Source organism: Glandiceps talaboti, chromosome 2 (assembly GCF_964340395.1).
Source record: "Glandiceps talaboti chromosome 2, keGlaTala1.1, whole genome shotgun sequence".
Classification (NCBI taxonomy): Eukaryota; Metazoa; Hemichordata; class Enteropneusta; family Spengelidae; genus Glandiceps; species Glandiceps talaboti.
The window spans coordinates 8,084,212-8,109,863 of NC_135550.1; the positions used below are offsets into that span (position 1 = coordinate 8,084,212).

Here is a 25,652-nt window from a genome sequence, read left to right on the forward strand (position 1 = left end):
TACAGACTGTATTTTGTATAAATAGAAACAAATGAGATTAAAATGAAATTATGAAGTAGTTGGGATTATGTATTATTTATTGTGCGAATGTGAATAGTTGGTTTTCTGGTTTCAATGAGCTGTGTTGTATGAGTTGAGGCAAGGTCGCTTCTGTGTGGTTCCCATTTCTCTCAGCTTGTCAGTATTTGACTTTATATTTCTTCAGTAAACAATGGAAAGAGATATTGACAATATAATTCTTGAGGTATTCTACTGGAGGACGACTAAACGCCATTGATGAAACACACACAACCTTCTGCTTGTACAAATATATGACGTGTGGTGGGAAGTATGATTCATCTTGGAATGGACAAAGTTTTCTTCACGTAAATCCAGGGTACTGTCAGATGATAACCATCTCCTCAAGTAGTGCATGCAAAGCCCTCAGCACATACAGAGTGCATGACATTGTACAGGGAGACGGTGATTGCATAATCATCATGGAACCGAGAGCCTGTCTATTGCTGTAGTATTAAGTCCTCCAGTACCCCCATGCCCCCCCCCCCCACCACACACACACCCACACACATATAGACACAAACAATGCTTATCCGTTCTCACCCATTGTCTTCAACAAAGCACCTAGTACACTGACATTACACCAATGTAGCAGACTAGACGTCCAATGATAACCATTTTACTGTCATATTTCAAACACAAAGCTTGTTGAAAAAGACAAGTTAGACATGTGTACACTTCTATATCATGTATATTTTATTTATATCAGTATCTGCCTAATATACTCTTCAAAATTCTTCATCACACACGCAAAAATAAAACATCACACAAAACAACATAACAGTGTATTAAATCGTGTGAAAAACAAAAAACAGCAAAAAAATTAAAACCAACACAATTAAAAAAATCCCTGGTTTAATTGCACTGGATATCCTGTTATAATTTTGATTTGTTTATTTAATCCAATGTATCAATGTTTTAAAGTTGCGTGTATATATATATATATATATATATATATATATATATATATATATATATATATATATATATATATATATATATATATATATATATATATATATATATATATATATATATATACACTTCTAAAAAGTGAAACCGGGTTATTTTGCTTCTTTTTTTTTTACAAAAATGTTGATGAAATTATGAATAATATATATACTATATAAAGCAAGTGGTTAGCAATTTACACTGACCTATTTAACACAAAGAACGTTATAGTATATATTGAAAATATAATGTTACATTTTTGCATCATATTAATGTTAGCATATGCAAATAAAAAAGAAAGTGTACTCAAGTTTGTATTTATGTCAGCATGTTCTGATTTGAAACTGGAGAAGGAGTAGACTCTCTCACAGTCCTTGGAGCTTCACGTCGCTAAAAGGGTTGTTTTGTATGTACCAATATCTACTGCATAATTGTACTCGAATATCCTTGTACTGTGCCATTCGTTGACGTGTTATTGCAACACTCTGTGTGACGCCCCGAGCTTTACAATAACACGTCAACAAATGGTTAACTGTATGTGGTTGATGAGGGTGTACAGTAAAAGGATATTCGAGTACAATTACGCAGTAGATATCGATACATACAAAATAACCTAAATTTTAGTTATGCGAAGCTCCGAGGACTGTAAGAGAGTCTAGAGAAGGTGTTCCCTCTTTTCGAAAATTTGAGATTCAAGATGGGATGAAAACTAGCATGCAGTAGAGTAGAACGGAAGCAAAATATTTTTCCCTTATTCAACCTAAAGCTAAAAATTTCACCTTTGAGCTGTACACTATCTTACTTGAGTCTAACTAACCATGTACGTAAACTAAATAAATGTGTAAAATATTTCAAATGGCACCAATTTACTTCTTTCTCATGACCTGGCAGTTATAATTCAACAGATGTTCACTTTGGCCAATAAAAAAAAAATCCAGAAATTGACATGACAAAATATCTTGTTTGACAACATGACATTGTTGAGAAGTAATTTGTATTGCAGTATGGCATTTTTGCTGAATTTCATTCCATGTAATTGGATGTCCCAAACGAACTTTAACCAGGTGTGACACAATGCAACCAACCTTCAAGTTAACATCTCATGTATAAAAGTGTTGACCAGAATTGGGTGTGACGCAATGCAGCCACAGTTGTATAAGTTAAACATTTCATGCAAGGATGATCAGAATTTGGCGTGACAAGATGCAGCTAATCTTCAAATCAGCATCTTTCATGTAAGTATTGACTAGAATGAGGTGTGACGCAATGCAGCCACAGTCGCATATTTAAAGTTAACATTTCATGTATTAAAGTGTTGACCAGAATTAGGCGTGACACAATGCAGCCAATCATCATGTTAACATTTCATGTAAGTATTGACCAGAATGAGGTGTGACGCAGTGCAACCATAGTTAACATTTCATGCAAAGATGCAGCAAATCTTCAAATCAGCATATTTCACGAAAATACTGATCAGAAATTGAGTTCAAATGTAGAGTTAGTTGTAAAGTTTGCATAGGGATAATTCGTTGGGTTTGAAATTATAAGTGCAGCTTGTTGAATCTACTAATACTGAGTTGCAGTGTGATATGGAAGTAAACTTCATAATATATATGCATATAATGCACATAAAAGTGTCATTCTCTGTTCATGGTCTGTGTTTTCCAATAAGCTTTAACCGAAATAAGTGAGACCATAAACTCTGTTAATATGCCCATAGTTACTTCAATTCACAATGTGGTGGGTATCTCCTGTCAAAAACCTGTGAAATTCAAGTATATTTTACCTGCCAATGACAACACCACCACAATTTACCCCCATTGTTATATCAGACAAAGTGTGTAACTGAATCGCAAACAGAAATTTAACACTGAGTATTCAAAACTTGAAGATAGCTATTTGTTGTGTGTTTCACCATTGTAGTAAGTTACATAATATGTTTCAAGTCATGGTTGGTGTAAAACGTTTGTACCAGGTGCTGAAACTTGATTAGCTTAAAACACCATTGAAAACTGAAAGTGTAGAGAGGATCATTAACCATTCAATGTCTTGGCTTACAAAATATAAACTTTATCAAGTTACAGCAGAAATGTACTCTCTTGTAAGTTTATTGGTGTGGAAATCCACATTTTGTCTCTCTTTCATTTTCACCAGACATAAAAAAACAACAAAACACTCCTGGGTATTATAATGCTTGGGGTTTCAATCTTCAATCTTCAACTTCAAAGTTACTGTCACGTACATCATCATATAATGTGGTATCACGCAGTTCAACATCAACTTTCAGCCTCATGATTTTTCAAATTATTTTTCTTTTTGTCATCTTCACTAAATCTTGCTTCAAAACTAAATACATAAATCCAATTCAAGTGTCCATCCTTCTTTTAAGAATCCGAGAGCTGTTGGGCTCGATCCTTCTGCATTTTTAAGATTTCATCCAGCATAAATTGTAATGGATCTTCTGGTCTGTGGTAAACTAAATTGGCAGTCAATGTCTGTATAAATAAAGACAACAAAGTTTATCAGTAATGAAAGATATAAGGAACAGACACTGTTTGACAATGTATGTTGTGACATTTCAACATTTCTTGGGGGGAGTTTTTTTTTAATTTTTTTTTTTCTTCAGTCAGACTTAAATAGATATGCACATATCATTAACACACATTTAGCAATTAGCAATGTCTCTCATTTTGAATCCATGGAAAGGCATTCCCCCTCAAATCAATTTTGCAACAGAAAGTAAATCTGTTCTCTCTAAATTTGACAGTACAATATCGTGGTTTAATACACAGCTATGGTAGCAGCATATATTTCCACTGTTGTTATTATAACAGTGACATTGATTAGCTTTCCAAGTGATTTTTAGAAATCTACATTTTTTAACGATTTTCTTTTAAAAATTACACAAACGTGCACTTAAAAGCCCAATGTCTGAATCCCATGTTCTCACTTCATATTATCCTATCAATGGAGCCATAAGGGGACTACGTAGGATCATTCTTTTGTTCTGGACTAACTTTTTCTATAGCTCTGTTGTGGAGGACAACTGTGTGCGCAAATTTTGAACCATAGTCTAAATATCATGTGCCTTTAATCAAACCACACAAAAATATCAGAACTAAATGCACGATACACATCGAAGTGGAATTCAAATACCCCTGGTAATCCATATCATTAAATTTATACTTAAATAAAATTCTAAAAGTTTGATCAACAATTTTGTATTCAAACAATTCATCAAATTTTACTGATGACAAGAGAACTGTTGTAAGTTTCAAACACTAAATGTTCATGTACAGTTTTTCATGTGTCTATTTCGCAGCGAATATAAATTGTGTAGAAACGGACGTTATCTCGAGGGAGATATGGAGGCGGAGTTTATAAACACAAGGGAAATAAAACAGCATTTTCCTTAATTGCAAACCTTTATCTAGAATAACCTTTACAAGATAAACATACATGGAAGTAAGTGAGTTTTCGGTTCAGTACGTGTAAGAAATGTTTTCTTCTCTGGTTAAAAACAACATCAACCTTGTTCCTTACTTTCATTATTTAATTACAATTTGCTGGACAAACTGTCTGCTGTTACGGAAGGACTATTGTAGTGAAATGTTCAGCATGTTTTACACAATGTATCTGTAGTTTACTAATTTCTCTATTTCCTTTATATTTCTGTATAGAGAAAGTCTACATGATGGGTATATAATTAAATTGAGAATAGTCATTTTCCATAATACTAATGTATGTTCATGGACGTGCTATGATTCGTACACAACATTCTCTTTGTCCACTTTGATTGAGAAACAGACATGTTTTGAACAATTCACATGTCCTTCTTCAGTGTCTAACTGGATGTGACAGAATGATCCAAATTTTGCTGTATGTGTTGAGTAAACTGGTGGTGTGAAAAGGTTAGCTTCAATATAAATGAGGGTGCAGTCGTTCATTCTACACAAAAGTATGCAATCACATAGTGTCATTTTTTTTTACAGAAATGTTCTGTTTTGGATAAAGTTTAAACATATGTAATAAGAACAGAACCCTAGTATGGGTACACATACAGGGTATTTGCACTCGTGCTTGCAGTGTTTTTTTGCTGCACTTTCGCAGAGAACACTGCAAGCACTCAATGCAAATATCCTGAGAATGCCACACTTGCACTCTCGCATCATGGGGTTCTGTCATGATACACACATGATTAATATGGCAGTCAAGAATGGTCATGACATTATCAAACCAATGTTGGGATTGTAAAACTGACTTACTCTATTGCAAATATAAATGAATGCATACATGACTAGACAGCAGTCGTTTTGATGTCTGAATAGTGGTCATCAAAGTATTGCACACACACCATCAATTATATAGTCTGGGGCTGATAAAAAGAATTCTTGCTCAGGCCTGACTTTATCGATCTAATTGAATAGGCAGGTTATGTTTGTTAGACAACAACCCGGACATACATGTTCAAACACGGTACTGTCATGTATTTTACTATCAATCAATTAATTGATCAATCAAAATACTTCTACCATGCCAGACTCTACAAGTACAATCATAGTTTCGCCCCAATGTACCAAACGGGTCAATCCACAATGAATGCTTGTTTGAACAAATGTATCATCTTCAGTTTGTTCATGAAAGTGTTCAGATTTTATGCTTGTCTATTGGTGAAGAATTCCAAAAGTTTTAGAAGCATAGTTTGAAAAAGTATGTCTTGTTCTTGAAATTTTGTAGAAAGCAGGAGACTCTTCAAAGTTGAATGAAGGGATCTCGTTGATGTGTGTTTAAGTTTGGAGGAGATCACGGTTTTACAATATAGACTGGAGCTATGTCACAGAGAGCTATAATGTATGTCAGAAGAAGGATTTTGTTTTGTATCCTGAAGTGTACAAATAACCCATGTAGAGCTTACAATGTACAAAAATGTAGTCAGTTTTATACATCGCGACCAGTGACTTACTTTGCTTGAAGGCTAGGAGAAATAAAGGCGAACTTGCTTGTAACAAGTGCATGGGTATTGTACTTGTAGCAACAGTAGTTTAACTATTTAAAGAAAAAAACATTCCACTCCCATATTCCACTACTGCTGCAAGTCGTTATTTTGACAAGATAAATAAATTTAAAAGGCAATACAGGAATTGAATTGATCTCACTTGTGGTCATAAAACACTTCAAAAGTAAAGTGTCTCCTATAAAAAATTTCATTGATTTTAACACATTATTTTTTGGTGTCTTTTTCCCTAAAATAGTGCATAAATACTCACAATCCTTGGTATCAATATTTACTAATCAAATCTCAGTCACCTATCTATTTATTGAAAAAATATGACATAGAAAAGAAATGGGGCATTGAAATTATAAGTTATGATTCAAAGGGACACACACTGAGTTTATAATATTTTTTGGATATAGTGTTTGTTGAATATTAAAACCTACTTCTAGTATTCTACTTACCGGGGTAGGCCAAAAAAGAAATTGTGTGGTTCCGATTACAATCAATTTTAGAATAGGTGGGGTAGGAAGATGTTTTTTTTTGTTTTTTTTTCATGTGCGAATGTCTAGTTCAGGTAGTTATGTTTTCCATTGTTTTTCATATGGTCTCTGTGTTATTGGTTTCTTGTCGTTAGATGTAAGCCATTACAGATTGGAAGAACTGTTTTCAAAATTTGTATTTTTCAAAAGAAGTTGATATTTTTCAAAAGAGTTTTATATTGCCTTTTTTAAGTTGATGTCAGTTTCCGTATCTACTATTTCTTGCAAGACTTAATAATTTTCGTGATTTTATTATTTTTTTCTCGTATACATAAAAAACAGTTTTTGGTTCGGCAATGAAAAACTAAGTGGGGTTGGGTAATCGGAACCAAACAGTTTTTTTAGGCCTTACTCAAGTATACTTAACTATCACTTACAGTTGACAGAACTCAAACCTGGTATTAAGATATAAGTTTTGAACAACTGGATGAAATTTGGATACCTATGTAAAATGTGAAATCCCTACTACTACTACTACTACTACTACTAATACAATCAACTGTGCTAACAATGCAAGAAGAAAATATGTCATACATTTAGGCATGTATGGACATTACTATTATACTAGAATAAATAAAGGTTTTATGTAAGTATTTTTACACAACTAAAAAGTTCATAAAACACAGTTTGTGCCACTTTAATAGAATTGCATTTGTTTGAGATTGATTGATTGATTGATTGATTGATTGACTGATTGATTGATTGATTGATTGATTGCCAAAATTGAAATGTGTGTTTTCAAAAGAGTGTTGGAAAGATTACTCTAAGCTAGTAACTACTCAAATAAACTTAAAAACCTCTTTAATAAAAAAAAGCCCTGTTTCATCTAAAGTGAATCCTTTATTATACACTAAGTTCTAAGGCCAAGGGAAAAATGACTACAATAGAAATGTACAGTAGAAATGTCTTTGAGTAAATGTCAAATTGAATAAATGAGACAGATTTTCTAATCAAATATCAAAAGTTCAACTGTACCACGTTATAAAACCTTCTCCAGACTAAAAATAAACCTGAGAATGGTTTTATTTTACTGTTTGAATATTTACTATTATTCCTAATTTTATATAACATGTACTCAAAACAACTAATTACTTTCTGAAATTCATACTACCGGTGATAATCATACAGATTGAAGTTTTTATTGAACAACTTTTGCACCTCAAGTTGTTAGTCTGTATCATTGGATAGATTTGATGGTGACTTGCCTACGCAGCGAAGTACAAGTAATAAAACTGCAATCATTATGTTGTCTGTGAAGTCAGTTATGTATTTACATGTAGTCTATGAATTGGTTATGTATGATTGGCTTGATATAAAATACAGCCATCAAAATTTACATTCAAATGTAGAAATCGAAATTAAAAAAAATTTGTCTAGACTGATTGTTCCTAAAAATAGCAATGATAATACTTTGTATGAAATTAGTAGTATAGTGACTAGTCTACATGTATCCTAGATACAGATCTATAGTGTATGGTAAGCCATGATTTTATAAAATGAAGCCTTGACAATTGACACGAGTGTGAAGCTACCATCATATTCATATTCATATTCACTTTCAAAAGTTGACCTCTACAATCAATGTGAATATGATGATAGCTTACACCTCATCATCAGATTCGAAGTATTTCCGAATGGGTATGAACATGCGTTCGGCAAATCACATATCCTTCATTGGCAGGTTGAAATCATGTGATTGTAATTACTTTTCACTTGATTTAAATGGATTTGCATGCTCTCTTGTTATTTTTGCCAGAGTATCCAATTTGCACCATGAATTATTGTTGTCATGGACCATTATTTTTCACAATCGATTGCATTGACCGATCCTGATCAAGGGAACTTCACACATATTGATAATTGTGGTCTTGACAACACTATTTTGTGTAAATTTCACCAGTGTAAGTGTTAAGTAGGGTTTCAAAGATAGCAGCACTGCGGAAAATCAAAACACACCCGCAGCCAGGCCGTATTTTATTACATTACTCATACAGGTTTTTTGTACACCCAAATATTGATATTTCATTTTCAAAGATATGGGAAAGGCATACTAAACATCCAAATTAGTTTTTTATATGACAACAATAATTCATGGTGCAAATTGGATACTCTGGCAAAAATAAGAAGAACGCATGCAAATCCACGCTAATCAAGTGAAAAGTAACTACAATCACATGATTTCAACCTGCCAATGAAGGATTTGTGATTTGCCGAACGCTTGTTTGTACCCATTCGGAAGACTTCGAATCTGATGACGAACGTGTGAAGCTATCATCATATTCACATTGATCGTAGAGGTCAACTTTTGAAAGTGAATATGAATATGAATATGATGGTAGCTTCACACTCGTACAATTGACACAGAAATGTTAATAAAGAGATTACAAAAAATAGTTTGGGGCTATAAAATAGTCATGTCGGTGTGAAAATAGTCGTATTATATAGTCTATATTTACTCTATACAAATCTACAATGAATTATAGGTCTGGGTAAAACAAAAACCTTAAAAATTTACGTGAGTGGGATAAAAAAAAAACACTTTTAAGATTCTATGATATAAGTGAAACAGACAGAAAGTCTCTGTATAAGGTTACTTGTCTATGATAATGAGATTTCAATGACATTTTGACGACCACTAGAGGCAATTACTGCCATATATAATTTACCCTGTACTTCGACTGCTACAGTGGTAGTACACTGATTTTCACAAAAATAATTTTGAAATGCAAGATTCTCAGATATTTTATCTCTTTGTATGATCAATTTAGTCCTATATCATCAAATTTGATTTTTTTAAAATATATAATGGCCATTGATGATTCACAGTTATGAAACCATATATTTTCCATGATTACATTTGGTATTAGTCATTGCTCATTCTCCAAAGCCAGAGTGCAGATTTCTGTTGAAGCAACAAAATATGACTACCCTCATGGTGGGTTTCAGACGGTGGTGGTGCTGCATAAAGAGGTCTTTGGTTTACAACGTTGGTCATTGCTGTAATATAATTAACTTCAGTGCAACAACAATAAATATACAACATGAGACAAATACAAATATTTTGATAATTTTGTTAGAAATTTCAAACTTATAATTTTGATGATATTGATTTTATAATTTTGACTTTCTCTATTGTAGAAAGAGATATCGCTATCTGTTACTCAAGTTGACCACTATGACTCAGACAATCTCTGGTTACTTCTACATGTAATTGTAATCTACAGCTGATATGATTCAGATATCATGTCTTATAATATATTCATACCATGGAAACTGCTGACGTAATATGTCAGAATATAAACACACTAAAACACCTATGGTGGTATAATGTACTAATGCTTGTCCTGAGACAGTGAGATGCAAATTAACATATCTTCAAGCATGAAATATGCCAGTTATAATTGTATGATATAACAGTTACAGGGTCACAAGTTGAGTTTATAAGTTTTTGGAGTGTAATTTTTTCTACATATTATTATTAAAAGGAACCTGCAACCCACAGTATTCTACGACGTACTGATGTATACTTAGCCATAGCTGCAATAATTGTAGCTACAATTATTGCAGCTAACTTAGCCATCACTTGCAATATTGACTGAACTCAAACCTGGTATTAGGCTATAACTTATAGACGATCCAATGACATAATTTACAAAATGTATTATATATAATTCCATCAAAAAATGTACAGGAACTCCCTACTACATGTATGCACTCAACAGTTCTAACAATGCCAGAAGACTAACAGTAATGCCAAAGGAGGCATGCATCAATATTAGCAATATACTACGAAATTTTCACTTGAGTAAAAAGTTTATAAACTCAGGTTGTGTCTACTTTTAAACAACGACTGTACACAATCATTAAAAAAAATTTAAAATTTAAAAAAATTTAAAAAATGACAGTGTGACTATGTTTAAATAGTATGAAATCAACTACTATTTGACATTATATTATTACAATCACACAAATCAATCAATCCTTTATTAAAAATGGTCTCATATTATATTTGTGAAATAGCCTTCACAAACAAACAAATAACTGACATGCAGATAGAATTCCTATGTAATGTTAGGTGTGACAATTAAGTCATATAAATTTCAGGACTTTTATTCTGTTACAGTGTATTTTTTTCTTCAATCCCAACATAACATTGCATCCTAGTGATTCGAAAATCTTAGCAACATAGATTCCTAAATGGTATTTGAGGGTCACAATTTTAACCCAATGGTTTATTAATTCTAAACAATGTTTCTTATTCTTCAGTAATCTACAAATTATCATCCATCTGTTCAACTCTATTCTTTATCTCGACATTACTTTTGCATTATAACTGCCATTGCAAAACTGATATAAAAAATGATCTGACATTCATACGGCAACCATCGTTCCTACCTAGACACTTCGAATGTATATGAATCAATGTGTGTTTCCACTGCCCTGAATCATTTAGTATAGAGCACAAACAGCCAAACACTCTTTCTTTGTTTTGGTTCACATTGTTGACAATGGCATGGAAACAACCCACTGTCGACCATACGGAAACGGAAACGGAAACGTGTTTTGTACTGACTGGTTTTTCACCAAGACGGGAAACTTACCTGAAAAACGTGCATAACGTTGTATTTTTCTAGATATTTTACTGCTCTCGAATACGGATCTTCCACAGGAGCAACGTACGGTGGGTCTTCGTCGTCATCTACTCGAAGCCCCTCTTCTAACTTTCTTTCCAGTTCGTCTGTGGCTATCGTCGTCGCATGATCTGTGGTACTTGTCACCGACGGTGCTATTTCTCTCAATGGTTGATCGGGTGCAGGCGTCGGTGCTTCGCTAAGATCGCCCTGTGTAAGAAGCACTTTCTGTACCTCATGCTCGGGTTGTTGAAGAACCGCAGCCATGTTGATTGAATGATATCTTTACTTTCTGTCGACGTTGAAAGATAGTGTTGGTGGCGCTGTATATTCCATGTTTACTAGACGCCGGGCGCATAGTTACGTATTTACTTCAGTATGGTTGCTAGGAGCCTCGTTCAATGTACAGAAATACACCTATGTATGTGTGTGTATATATATGCGCAAATATAATCAATATAATATGATAATTTATTTTCACTATTGTCTAAATAAATTACAATATAGTATATAAACAAACTATTGGGTTTGAATTGTTATGAGTGGCTGGGGAATACTTGCCAGATTCGAGCCTAACTAGAACAGTCAGCCAATCACCGGCGATTACAAGGGGTTTTCCAAGTACTCGCTGGAGAAGAAGCCATGGAGGGGATTTCCCTAGCACACTCAAAATAGATTCTACAGTCTACATCATAGTAAATGTATATAGGGTGTTTACAGCATACTTTAGTCATCGGTTTTCAGCAGTTTCCCTCGAGTGGAACAGAATACCAGACGACATTCACACACCTCGAATTTCTAGATAACCAGTTTACAGTTTAACTACAACACTTGTGAATAAGTCACCAAAAATTCGATAGACTTTGTTTGTATTGTATGTATCGTTGTGCACTGTTTTTGGACATCTTCATGTCACGCTCCACGCAACCAGCGGTACGCGGTATTATGTAGATAATCAAACACGTTCGGTAAAAAAAGACACCATTTCGACCGATAACCTCCTTCAACATAGTATTCGATAGTTAGCTTTTTTTTTCAATCACTGAACACACATAATGGCCTATCACGGCAATCCAGATTTGGAAGTCGACTCTGTTCCCTTTAACGACATAACGAGTGCAGGTAAGTCCTAAGTTACCATGACATAATATCTAGGGAACTTGGATCAGAACCTGTGTTTTCATCTTGAGTTATGTAGATTTTGTACCAAGGAGAGGTAGGAGGGGGAAAAAAAATCATAATTTAGATACATCATGTTAAAAAGTGAAGCCGCTGAGATGTGTTTGAGCAATATAGCGGTGTTTCACGGGTCGGTTTTAGCCCCAGGACAGCATTAATAATCTTTTCTATAGTCCGCCATTGCAGTGAGTGAGTCACAATTTATGCCCAAATATGGTATATTAGGGAGAGCCCACTCCATACGTCACTTTGTTTCTTAGCACCATGTGCGAAATGAAAGTAACCGATATATATAAAGAGTTATATCTTAAAATTTTGAAGAAAATGGTTCTAGATGAAAAATGAAAATTTAACTGTTCAAAATGTCAAATTGTATGCAATAAAGCCAAAGAAGTTGAAATCAAAGAAGTTGAAATAGTGACAATTTGCATCTTTTTATTAACGGTTACAAAACTTATGCCATATTACATGTAATTTTGACACGCCTTTCCTCAGACTAGTGATCTGTGACTTTGTTCAACTCGTTCAGTTTACTATTTCCACAGAAAGCAAGCAAGTCAAGTAAATCAGATTTTAGACCCGTTTTGTGTGAATTGGGACCACAGAGTACATAACAATCCCTTGAAAAAAATCCTGCCAAATCAACAAAGTCTAATACAGTTCAAGGACCATTTTTTTGTTTTATTTTGCTTTCCTACAAATGAAAACCAATTTTAACAAACAAGTAAATATTTCAATTTTGTAATATATACATCATGATAGTCTAGTTTCTGATGACCGTGTTCCAATTTACACTACATTATCTTCACACAGTACTAGTGAAAATAAAAATGTGTGATTAATGTGTGAAGATAACGTAGTGTAAATTGGAACACGATCGTCAGGAACTATAGACTAATGATATCGTGATCAAGTTATACTTTAACTTTTTATTACTTACATGCATCATCTTTTAACACTAATAGAATGGATAAGTTCGCAAGCACCAAGAATGACGACAACGGCAATGACTTTGATAGATGGTGGAATTGAGAAACCAATCATTACTATTATTGAACAACCTAAAGCCAGAGATTCACGATTCAGGTATAAATCAGAGGGTGAGACAGCTGGAAGTTTGCATGGAGAGAACAGCAAAGTAGACAGGGCGTCCTACCCTACTGTACAGGTCAGTCTATACATTCAGTAATTTACTACATAAAGATATTGTGTATAAAGTTGGATATTAAACTAAAGGATTGTCGGTGTCAACTATTAGGCTCCAAAGTCATATCACAGTGCTACGGGATATTATTAGAAAGTTGTATATCATCATATATTCGTTTATTTCATATTTGAATCTGACACCCTGAAAATTGATTGCATGGTTACTACTACTAGAGAAAAGATTGTCTGTAATCTTTCTTTCTATTGCATCAAATAGTATTGTATTCTTTGTATATTTCTTTACCAGATTTAACATACTTCATGACTTGATTTCCTACATACCCTCCCTATGACTCATTTAGGTTCATTTTATTTGGTCGTTTGACTAGCTTTAGATAGATTGGCCCAATTTGTGTCATTTCAACATATAATAACCCCCGATAAATATAATCTTCATTTCAATGTTGTGGAACATCTGTTCCATTCCTTCAATTCTATCCTATGCATTCCTGTCTACTGTAGTGTAGGTGAAATTTGTGACTCAGAAAACCATTGTTCTTCCATCAGAATGGGTTTTTGGACTCCCTATTCCAGCCAGTATAGATAGGTTTCATCAATTCTGAAACTCTTACTTTCTACATCATTAGGATATGCCTCATATATGTAATTATGATCACGAAAAGTGGTCACTGACCTCTGTAGACAGCATCACTATAATTATTGCAAGATGTAATGCTTTTATATAATAGAATATCCAAATTCAATAGTTTCACTTCACCATGAACAAGTGCCAAAGTAGTAATTATACAAAGGGAAGGTTTCAGAAATTGCAAAGAAAAAAACCACCCTCAGAACAATAGGGTTGTCTCATACAGATTGAAATAAATTCACTTGTTCACAATCTTGTAGCACAATTTGACGTGAAGCAATACACCAGAGTCAAGATTAATATATATAGTCTATTTGTATAGACTCTAGGAATTCAGTTTACTGTTATGACATTACAACCTGACTTTGTGTTGAGTGTCACTGTTTTGACTGTGTTCGAACAAACTTGTTTCACTTTGATGCTGTACATCTGATGAGAAGAAACCAATAACACAGAGACCATTTAGAAAACAACAGAAAACATAACTACCTGACACTCACATATGAAAAAAAAATAAAATTATAATAAAAAATCTACCTACCCCACCTATTTAAAAATTGAGCGTAATCAGAACCACACAATTTGTTTGTTAGGCCTTAAAATCACTTGGTCATCAAAGGCTTCCATATCAAAGCTTGTGAGTTTCTTTTTCACAAAAAAAATCAATTTCTATCATGCAGATATCTCTTTTTTTGATAAAACCATAAAATTCTGTTTGTTGTTTAAAGCCAACTTGCATTCTTTCTACTTTGACATTTGTTCCTGAAAATTGAGGTAAATTGTGACATTTATTAAAGTGAAGTTCTCATGATATAGCAATTCTTATTTTGTTTATATCAGCTGTCCAAAATTTAAGTACTGGCTTAGTGAACATGTACATTTCATCAGAATGACCTTTGACCCCAGCTGGACCTTTGACCACAGCTGTTTAATCTATCCTAAGTTTATACCAGTAAATTTCAGTCAACTAGCATAAAGTTATAACTTGATATAAACATGAATGGTTTTCAATCAATTTGTGTACATTTAATGCAATTTTCATGAAACTGTGATGTCTCTTTTGAAATGTTTGTCACGGCAGTCTGGATGCCAACGTGGGTATGGAATAATCTCTAACCCTGATAGAGAGAGCTTTAATATGAATCGGTTAATGATAACACTAGACTACTGGAACTGAGACCTACATTTCAGTATGTCAGAAACTGAATGACATTAAGACACAAAAACAGGAAGTCATCAATCATACTTTTCATAACGTACTGTGGACATATAGATACAGGCAAATATTTCAGCTACCTTATCCCAACGTTTTACCCATTCAAACTGGAATTTGTAACTTTTTCTATGTTTATGTTATCGTTTCATAATTTGAATTTTAAAAATTCATATTTTGGATTCTATCAATTTGTTGTCTTTGCGTATTTAACTGTATATGGAAAAAATTTGGATAGATTTAGAGTGTATTATGAGTAAATTTATTATCATATAATTATTACAAGAGGTGGCAAGTCATCAGTCACCATGTTCGGTACCTTGGTAAAAGGGCAAGATTCTTGTAAAGTGTCAATATTATATGAGTATGACTTTACAGAGAATAGGAATTCTGGTTTTAAAATCAATTTACTCATTGACAAGTACACTGCATCAAAAATAAGAGGGTGTAAATCTGAAAATTCACAATCTCGCAAACTAGGACTGATTTTTCTTCTGTGACACTAGTGAAATATCAAGATTCTCTTAAATATCTCTCTCTCTGTCTTGTATCAAAAACTCCTCTTGACGGTACATCGTGGACGATGCCGTCAGAGGCTGTGTTTTTACAACAATGATTTCACCGAGGAAAGGGAACAAACTAAAAAATAGGGTGGTTGTTATTGATAAATACCACAGTGTACATGAATGCAATTCCTCCGACTCTTGACATTTTAGAATTTTTAGTATCCATGTGAGCTCATTTGAAGACTAAAAATTAATAGATTTCTCCTGTAGCACAAATATGAAGCTCAAAAGTAGTAAGAGAAAATATGTATAAAAAAAAAAATTCCTTTTTTCATTATTTTTTATAGATTGATAATTGCAAATGTGCCGGTGAGTTGGTCGTGACACTAGCCAGTAAAGAAGACCCACCATGTCCTCACCCCTATAGTCTGGTTGGCAAAGACTGCATAAATGGAATGTGTATCATTCCAGTGGGACCTGGACAACAGATTGTCAGGTAAGAAAAATAAACAAACGTGAAAATTCAACATCCTTTTTATAAAAAAAAAAAAAAAAGCCCGACCTAAATATTTGTGTTTCTAAGATCAAATGCTGCAATTTAGGAGACACTAGAGATAGTGATATGGTAATAAGTATTATGGACATTTGAAATCATGTTTGAATTAACATAGCCTGTAAGATTTGTGCCAAACTATCAACCAGCACTCAAGTCTGTGTTATTAAGTAGCCTGATAGGGCTGAACAACGCGACCTGTCTTACAGTCTAGAATATACATTTTTGCACAGATTTTGGCGAACACAGAAGCTTAGCTATCATAAACAGTTGGGTGAATTGTGCTGGTTTTATTGAGTTCACTTCCCATTGCTTTGTGTGTTTACGCAGATGATAAAACACCATTGCAATAATTCTTTTATTGAAAGGGTTAAGCCCCTTAGGGGCAACAATAGGGTTCATGTTTTTTTCTGTTGTCCCACGTCTGACCACTTGTATTTTATGAATAAATGTTCACTTGTGCCCTGTCCATTACAAACAAGGTTTATATCGTGATTAGCATATGTATAGGCTTTGTAGCTTTCACTTCCCCATTTTCAAGGTGATATTTATAACCACATGGTTTAAAGGCACACAATCTTGATATAAACTGTGTTGTGTGTAATTTTCGATTAAATGATAATGACAATTTATTGCACCCATTGTCATTCATTTCATGTGAACAATTATTTGTGATTACTGAAACTTCTCAAATTCCGAACTAGTAACCAGGAGAGATCTATTGCATCATATTTTATCCAAACTAAATGGTTTCCTACGTGACATAAATTTTGATTGCGCTCAGAAATTGTTATTGCTATTTGATATCAGGAAAAACTGTTCATCAGTAAACTTGTCGATTATGCTATAGAGTAAATGTATACAAACTCCAATGTACAAATTAGCATGAATGTGATAGTAGACAAAATGTATGTAAATATTCACGGTCTCGGAGATTCAAAGAAATGAAGTCTCAAGTTAGACTATGTATCTCAAAACCTAATTTAAGTGAATTAGAGTGCTGCTCTGGAGGCGACAATCCAACAAATTAAGTTTCCAAATTTATATTTGACGAATATAAATTATTATTATTATCATATTATTGTTGATAAAGGTTATTATTGTTAAGATATTTCCTCTTTGTATCATCTTTGGATTAGTTATCACTTTTGTTTTTACTTCTTTTAGATGATATTTGAAGGTTAGTTGCAGTTGATGACGATATTTTTGAATGTGTGATTGTTCTATGCTTTTGTCCTAGCTAATGAGTAAAAAAAAAAACTGATTGGATCTCCAGCATGTCTACACTGTGCTTGATTTTCTACGATCACATAAAATGTACCAAAAATCTAGCTAAATCTCCTGCTGGGGAAAAGAGGAACAGCGCTTGTCATGAGGCAGTTGTACTAATTGGTTACTTCGTTTAAGTATACTACACACCCATCAATCTGCAGGTTAATTTGAGTCATGTGTAGATACGATAATATCATCACATTTAGATCAACACTCCATTAGCATTTAACTACCATATTTGGTAATATTTTGCTAGATAAAGACATTTGACTATACAGTGGAGAGAGAGAGAGAGAGATTGTAGAAAATTGAGCTCAACATATAGCAAACTAGATTAAATCTGTCAATGCTGTAGAATGATTTGATAATCACTTCCAGACACGAATACATGTTGTATGCTGTAATTTAAAGTTTCTGTCTTTGTCTTCTAGTTGTGCTGGTATGGGTATACGATGTGAAAAGAAGAAAGATATCAGTGAAGCGTTCGAAATGAAAAAAAGTAGCTACAAACAACCGTTCAGAGGTGAGTAAATTGTACAACAAATTTTATTCTAAGCTTTCTATCCTCTATCATTTCTTACATAACATCATTGTATAATAACCTTGGTAGGCTTTCAAATCTTAATCTGTTCTTTCACAAATGTTGCGAAATAGGCTCTTGGTATTTTTGAACTTATAGATCTGCTATTGTAAGTAAACACTTGCCATGTTCTCTTCACATATGTCTTTTTCACAAGTAAAATGTTGTCAGCAAAAATGAAATATTACATTACATATTATGTCAGTATACTTCTAATGACAAAACTATTTTTTTTTAAATCTATTTCATTACTATATATGTAAGAATTATGCATGCAAATCTTTTTCACTTTTACTGACGATTAATACATTAAAATGATATTTTACCTTGTGTGTAATCAAGTTCGTTTATTCATTTCTTCCACAGATGAAACTTCAAGACGACCTGAGGATCTTGATATTAACGCCTGTCGTTTGTGTTATCAAATATTTCTACGTCATCCTAATTATTCCAATACATATATTGTATCTGATCCAGTATTATCGGTACCAATTTATGATAAAAGTAAGTACAAATATGTATGTTTAATTTGTGAGTCTACAGCGAGAGACAAACAGACAAATAGATTGGTAGGTAAAAGACAGATAAGCAGACAGATTAGAATACTTTATTAACCAAAACTACAGTAAAGCCGAGCAGGAATTGTCTTGGAGTAGTCAGTAACAGACAGACAGACAGACGGACAGATTTGAATACTTTATTAACCAAAACCACTGTAAAGCCGAGCAGGAATGTGTCTTGGAGTAGTTAGTCACAGACAGACAGACAGACAGACAGACAGACAGACAGACAGACAAATAGATTAGTTATTAGAGAAAGACAGACAGACAGTCAGTCAGTCAGTCAGTCAGTCAGTCACAGACAGTCACAGACAGACAGATTAGATTTCATGTGTCAGTTGATTCCTGAATAGGAGAGTCTGAGACTGTATAGAGATTATGACAGATCATAATTGTTCAAAAAACAAATGTCAGCTCAGTTCAAATGTAATTCACAGGCTTATAATGTGGTAAAACTACTGACTGGCAGACACATAAAGTTAAATTTTGCACGATTCTATAAAAATACAATCCAAGACCAATTTCATGACATATATTTAAGAAGTGAAACACACTCAATGCCAAGTACAGATTTCTAAACATCAAATATAACATCAAATAGTTTTGATTGTTTGGTCTCACCGATAAATTTATTTTTCAGTTGTAAAACAGTTTTAATATGGTCACAAAATGATGTATATTTCAGGTATTTAAAAATTGATAATTGTTCTTTCATCACAGAAGCAGCAAGTACCTGTAATCTACAGATTGTACGACTTGATAAAACATCAGGAAAAGTTACCGGTGGAGATGAAATCTACATGTTGGTAGAGAAAGTCAAGAAAGGTGAGAGGTCATATTGACACTCAAAAAAAATACACTTTACCTTGAATTTTAAATTTACTCAACTTTATTATCTCACCAAAAAGCTTTCATGACATTTCTAGTTTTTATAGTTTCTAGTTCTAGTTTCTATTTTTGGGTATTCAAAATTCTCTCTTTTTTAAAAACAAATGTGAGTTTGTGATATTTTTGGACACATTTCTAAAAATGTTTTACCAAATAATATCATAGAGTTGATTGATAATGTGAAAAAGACATTTATTCTCTGATTTATAACTAAATTTTCAACTATTAGCTGTGGTTCAAAGTGTTTCAAACAAAAGACAGGGAAACATTGAATGAACTTCCTATGAAAAAGAAACAGATGTTGCCATGGATATTTTATAGAATAGGGAACAACAGAATTTTTACAATTTCATCCACATTCGTATTATAAAGCTGTTGTCTCTCTGAAAGAATTCAGGAACAAAGAAATATAATTTTGCAAAGGTTTTGATGTTATTTCCTCTATTAGAATGTTGAATCACATGATGCCTATTAATTGTCTTTGAAATCAAAGTTTTATTTCTCCCGTCAAGGTTACAATATTTACTGTGAAGAAATAACTGTGAAATAACCTAAAACTCATTTTTATTTGCAGAGGACATCGAAGTGCAGTTCATAGAAGGAAACTGGAAATCACGGGGTGATTTTGGACAAAGCGATGTACATAAACAGGTACTAAAGAATTGAAATTGAGTCTCAAATTTATTTGATGTAAAAGCTAGACATTTTTGACCACTATATAGAAATCGATAATTCTGTCACTGCCTTCAAATTAGTGTTTATCATCATCATTTTAGTCAATATCATATGACTTGTTTGACTAATATCGTAGATTCTACACTAGGTATTCAGAGAAATAGTGAGGGATAAAATTAATAGTTCAAGTAAGGATACAAAAGTTTGGGGGGGGGGGTTAGGGATTGGGGTGTTTCGAACCACTTTAGTTCTCAGCTGGCAAAAAATGATTTTCCTTTTAATGGAATCTGTTCTGTACCTTTTAATGCAAATATTGTTAAAAATGCCATCAAATCGAAGAATTTGAAACTATAGTAAGCTGGATTTGTATTCATAGCACTACATACTACTACATATACTGATTTGAAATTGATTGTGTTGTTTCTCACAATTATCAATTTGGGCTAATTTTAATAGTTAGAAGGGAGGGGGAGGGGGGGGGGGCACTGAGGTCTAACAAAAATAATTGACTTTTTTATCCTACACTAAACTATTGAGATCTCATCCCTTATCAAGTACAATATTTCAATATCCTATGATTGTTCAATCACATCAAATATTCATCATCTAAAAATAGTCATTTACATGCTAATTTGCATACTCATGTATCCATTTGTGTAGATGAGTCTTATCTCGAGATTGTATTAACAGTTCCTGCTTTCTTAGAAGTTCTAACAGTTATTTTTTCATTTTCCAGTTTGCCATCGTCTTCAAGACACCAGCATATTACAAACTTGACATTCAGCATGCTGTCACTGTTCATGTCAAACTCTATAGACCATCCAATGGGGAATATAGTGATCCTGTCAAATTTATGTACAAACCAGCAATCACAGGTGAGACATTTACAGTCGATTGGTCATTTACCAGGTGTCATATCGTAACTAGTATTTGATTAGGTTGAATCATAGTTTATGATTGGTTATTCAGAAGGTGTAACTTTTAATTACTTGCATTCGGATTGGTGCAATTGTATTTAGCTGATTGGTCATTTACCAGGTGACAATTGAATGATTGGTATTTGATTTAGTTGAATCATAGTTTGTGATTGGTCATTTTAATAGAGGATGTAAATTTAATCACTTGAGTTAGATTGGTTGAATTATGTTGTGCTCATTGGTCATTTATCAGGTGACAATTAGTAAATGACTGGTATTTGGTTGGGTGAATCATATTTTGTGATTGGTCATTTAGAAGATGTAAATTTTAATTAATTGCATTTGATTGGTTGAATTATATCATGTGATTGGCTACTTAGAAGGTGTGAATTTAATTACAAGTATGTGAGTCGTATTATGTAAATATTTTCATGAATGTTATATGTTGAGATTAGACTTAATATATGATGAATAAAGCGATAATTCAAAAACATTTTAAAGAAATTTCAAATAATATTTTAAAAGGTGTATTCTCTTCTAGCATATTTTCATCGAAGATTTCACAATCGTAAACATCAAGTTCAATGATGTATTTTTCTTTGTTTTATCACAGATTGTGAAGGCATACAGAGAAAAAGGCAAAAAGTAGTTGACTTCACAAAGTTCTTGACAGGTAGACAACCAGTAATCCATCAAGGTAAGTTTAAATCAAACTTTAACTTTCATATCAAAAAAGCCAGGGAGACTGTAAACACATCAATTAGCACACCTGTGTGTGTGTGTGTGTGTGTGTGTGTGTGTGTGTGTGTCTGTGTGTCTGAGTGTGTCATGTGTGCCTGTCAGCCATGTGTCTGTGGGTGTCTGTCACATGTGACTGTCTGGCATGAGTGTGTATCTGTGTTTATGTGTCTATGTTTGTGTGTCTGTCTGTCTGTTTGTGTCTGTCTATGTCTGTGTCTGTGTCTATCTGTGTGTTATGTTTGTATGTATGTGTGTCTGTGAGACATTTCCATGATGAATGTAAACAATGCATCTTTAACATCCCATGTATTTGTCCCCAACTCAAACTACTTTTATTTACCATTACCACTAAATTTCATCAACTGATCCCTTACCAAACATGTAAAAAAAAAATTATTTGTTTCCTTTTATTTCCAAATGCTTAGGCCCACTTCTTCCAAAGCCTGAGACACTCCAGAGTATTCCCAGTGTCAAAGAAAGAGTCAGACAGGAAATATTACGGCATGCAGAACCCCAATCCAGTATAACAACACACATGGCCCATTACCCTTATGGACAGACTCGAATGAAGAGACCCTTAGACACTGATGTTTATCCTCCAATGAACGTCAGTTATTCAGCAAATGTCAAGTCTGAAGATATACACATGACAGACGGGTATAATACCCAACAGTTGCCACAGTCGGCCTCACATTTCAACCCCCAAATGTCATTTAACCAAATGAGAGGACCACCACGAGCCAGACAGTACAGTGATCAGGTACGACCAATGCCTTCGCCTCTACACATCAAAAAGCCACCCAACGACTTTCCTTTTAGTAGTGTACTTAGCTACTCGGGGCCAGGAGTGACCAAAGATGTCAATCAAGTTATGGGAGAGATTCTAGAACGGCCGGTACAAATACAGCAGAAATCACCTCGTCCGGCTGCTGAAGCAACAACAACAACAACAACAACAACAGCATCCTTCTCACATCAATACCAAAATGTCAGCTCAAACCAAAAGCAAAATTTCAGTTTTGCGCAGAGTGGAAGTCGTCCTTTGAAGCTTTCCCCATTTATTGAATCGAGTTCAACCGATAGTTGCTTTTATGATGCATCTACAAGTGATAATGGCAGCCCAACCACTTCAGATACAGCTGTTGATACACTGACGTCAGAAGTCATAGAAGAGTGGAAGAAATATATGAAAGATGGAGACTTACCGCCAGCTCTGAGCCAACAGTTTTTTGGTCGCGGTGAAAGTGAGCAGGCTCCTGTAGGATTGAAATTGGAAACTAACCCAGCCAAGGAAACAATGAGTGGATTCTTGGATTCAGATGTAGAATGCGACTCCAGTCCTGTTATTGAAATGGATGACCCATTTAGACAGATTCCTGAAGACACAATGGATAGTGGTACTATAACACAACAAGATGTTTTAGTTGAAGAACACCACCTAGATGTACCTCAAGCAGTCACTTTTGATGGTGCTGCAGGCTTACATATACCAAGTCAACAACAACCAGCACTGGCCAATCAAATGCCAGCATCATCATACTCTATGGATACAACCGTCACAGAAGAAAGCAGTAGTTCAATTAGTCAAATGGAAGCATCACTAGCTGTGTATCCCACGGCAACACACAGATTTGATCACACAGGAGGAAAACTAGAAATAACAGACTATGGAGTGTCTCTCATCGTCCCACCTAACGCTATCTCAGAGGGCCAATCACAGGACATCTCTGTCAGCGTCAGTTGGAACAAAGCCGATAAACCTACCCTGTGTGATGGAGAGGCATTGGTAAGTCCTGTCGTCTGCTGTGAACCAAATGGTCTGAAGTTCAACTCTCCAGTTACGTTGTCTTTCCAGCACTGCCTCAATTTCAAAGACAAGGACACAGACAAAATCAGCCTACAGAGCAGTCAGTCAAAAATTGGTAAGTTTTATTTTTCATTCTTCTAATTTTTTTTTAGGATAGAATATCATTTTACAACTTAATGCCATATGAATGATCCAGACTGATATATTAGAAAACTTTCATTTTTTTCAGATTTACTGTACTTAAATTTTTTGAATGATAAGCATGGACTATGGAATCCACCCTCTAATGAAAGGCACACATTATTTGTTGTCGGTCAAAATGATAAAAATTGTTTGGAATCACCAAAACTTGGTAGATCACAAGCATGCAATGGCTGCACTGCATGTCAGTAGCACATCAAATTGACTTGGAGTTGCATAATGTAAATCTGGAATTTTTTGTTATAAAAGAGATGTTTTACTGGAAAACAAAAGCATACAAATAAGTAGTGACTAAAAATGCTTTCTTGTACATGAACACAATGTACCAGTCTCATAATTAGTGAAAATTAGTCTTTGAGAACTAGCTGAAGACAGTAATTAAAATCGCAAACTTTCTAGAAGTGAAAATATCTAGGTTTACTGTACATAAATGAATGTGTACATATATAGAATATAAAATACAGTGTTCTCTCTGAACAAAGTAACAGTGGTACTGAAATACCTTGATTTCATTTCTGAGCAACCATGGTAACAGTTCTTGTGGCCTATTGACAAAATTACTCCAAGCCGCTTCATTTTATGCAAAAATTTATATCAAAACAGTAACAAGACCTAAAAGTTCTCCCCTTCCTGGTCTCTAACCAACAACTACAGAAGGTGTTACTGCCCTCTTGTGACAACATTAGGAGAACATTTTCAGGTACATTACAATGCAAGTAAAATATATGACATGGTAAAATACTGTAACAGAGCAGAAAGATGAAATCTTTGAATAAAAATGTAAATGTTTTGACATATAAAATGATCTGTGATGAATAATTTTTTGCATATAAATCACTTTTTCAATGAGATATTACAAAGACTTCCTAAAGTTTTTGTTTATTGTCAATGTCATTTCTTTTTCATTATTTGATATCATTTTTTTTTTGTTTCTTTTTTTTTAGGAGAGGGAAATGAGTGGATCAAGAAGGGAGTCCTTGAAACAGGTGGTCCAACATGTATAGTTAGCAAGGATCGATGTGTGATATTTACCGACCATTTCACCAAATATGGACTCAGTGCACAGATGGGGGAAGAGATGACTAAACGTATCAAAGTAGCGATATATGCAACGCCATTAACTGGAACCATTTGTGATGAAACACTCCGAGTGTATGCCATCAACGCTACTGCTGATGCAGAACAGGTAATAAATCACTTCTCAGTAAAGTGTTGCATTGTCCAACCACAAAATTACAACTCCTGTCACTGAACTGTTACAACTCGGTGAATGGGCCAACCACAAAATTACAACCCTTTTCACTAAAGTGTTACATTTCAATGAACTGTCCAACCACAAAATTACAACCCTTTTCACTGAAGTGTTACAACTCAATGAATTGTCCAACCACAAAATTACAACCCTTTTCACTAAAGTGTTACATTTCAATGAACTGTCCAACCACAGAATTATAACCCTTGTCACTGAACTGTTACAACTCAGTGAATGGCCAATCATCTGTGATCTGTATGATGACATCTGTAAGGACACATTTAAATATAAGTATCAGTTTTATACTAAATTTACTTGGCTTTTTGTATATTTTCCCAC

General features: G+C 33.9%; 2 protein-coding genes across 2 annotated transcripts in view; one reads left to right on the top strand and one right to left on the bottom strand.

The window, feature by feature from the left end:
* Window positions 1-1,119: 1,119 nt before the first annotated feature.
* On the bottom strand, window positions 1,120-11,520 carry LOC144452120 (uncharacterized). Its single transcript, XM_078143146.1, has 2 exons — window positions 11,145-11,520; window positions 1,120-3,503 (listed from the first exon to the last, which is right to left on the bottom strand). The coding sequence occupies exons 1-2, from the start codon at window positions 11,439-11,441 to the stop codon at window positions 3,393-3,395; spliced, it is 408 nt and encodes a 135-aa protein (XP_077999272.1). The 5' UTR covers window positions 11,442-11,520; the 3' UTR covers window positions 1,120-3,392.
* A 234-nt stretch (window positions 11,521-11,754) lies between these two features.
* The window catches only part of LOC144451822 (uncharacterized), a 17,096-nt gene continuing 3,198 nt past the window's right edge, over window positions 11,755-25,652 (top strand). The window contains exons 1-11 of the mRNA XM_078142728.1: window positions 11,755-12,296; window positions 13,319-13,521; window positions 16,215-16,363; window positions 18,124-18,215; window positions 18,639-18,776; window positions 19,553-19,657; window positions 20,295-20,371; window positions 21,132-21,270; window positions 21,926-22,009; window positions 22,479-23,975; window positions 25,006-25,247. Coding sequence (XP_077998854.1) covers window positions 12,230-12,296; window positions 13,319-13,521; window positions 16,215-16,363; window positions 18,124-18,215; window positions 18,639-18,776; window positions 19,553-19,657; window positions 20,295-20,371; window positions 21,132-21,270; window positions 21,926-22,009; window positions 22,479-23,975; window positions 25,006-25,247 — 2,793 coding nt within the window. The 5' untranslated portion in view covers window positions 11,755-12,229. The remainder of the gene's footprint in view (window positions 12,297-13,318; window positions 13,522-16,214; window positions 16,364-18,123; window positions 18,216-18,638; window positions 18,777-19,552; window positions 19,658-20,294; window positions 20,372-21,131; window positions 21,271-21,925; window positions 22,010-22,478; window positions 23,976-25,005; window positions 25,248-25,652) is intronic.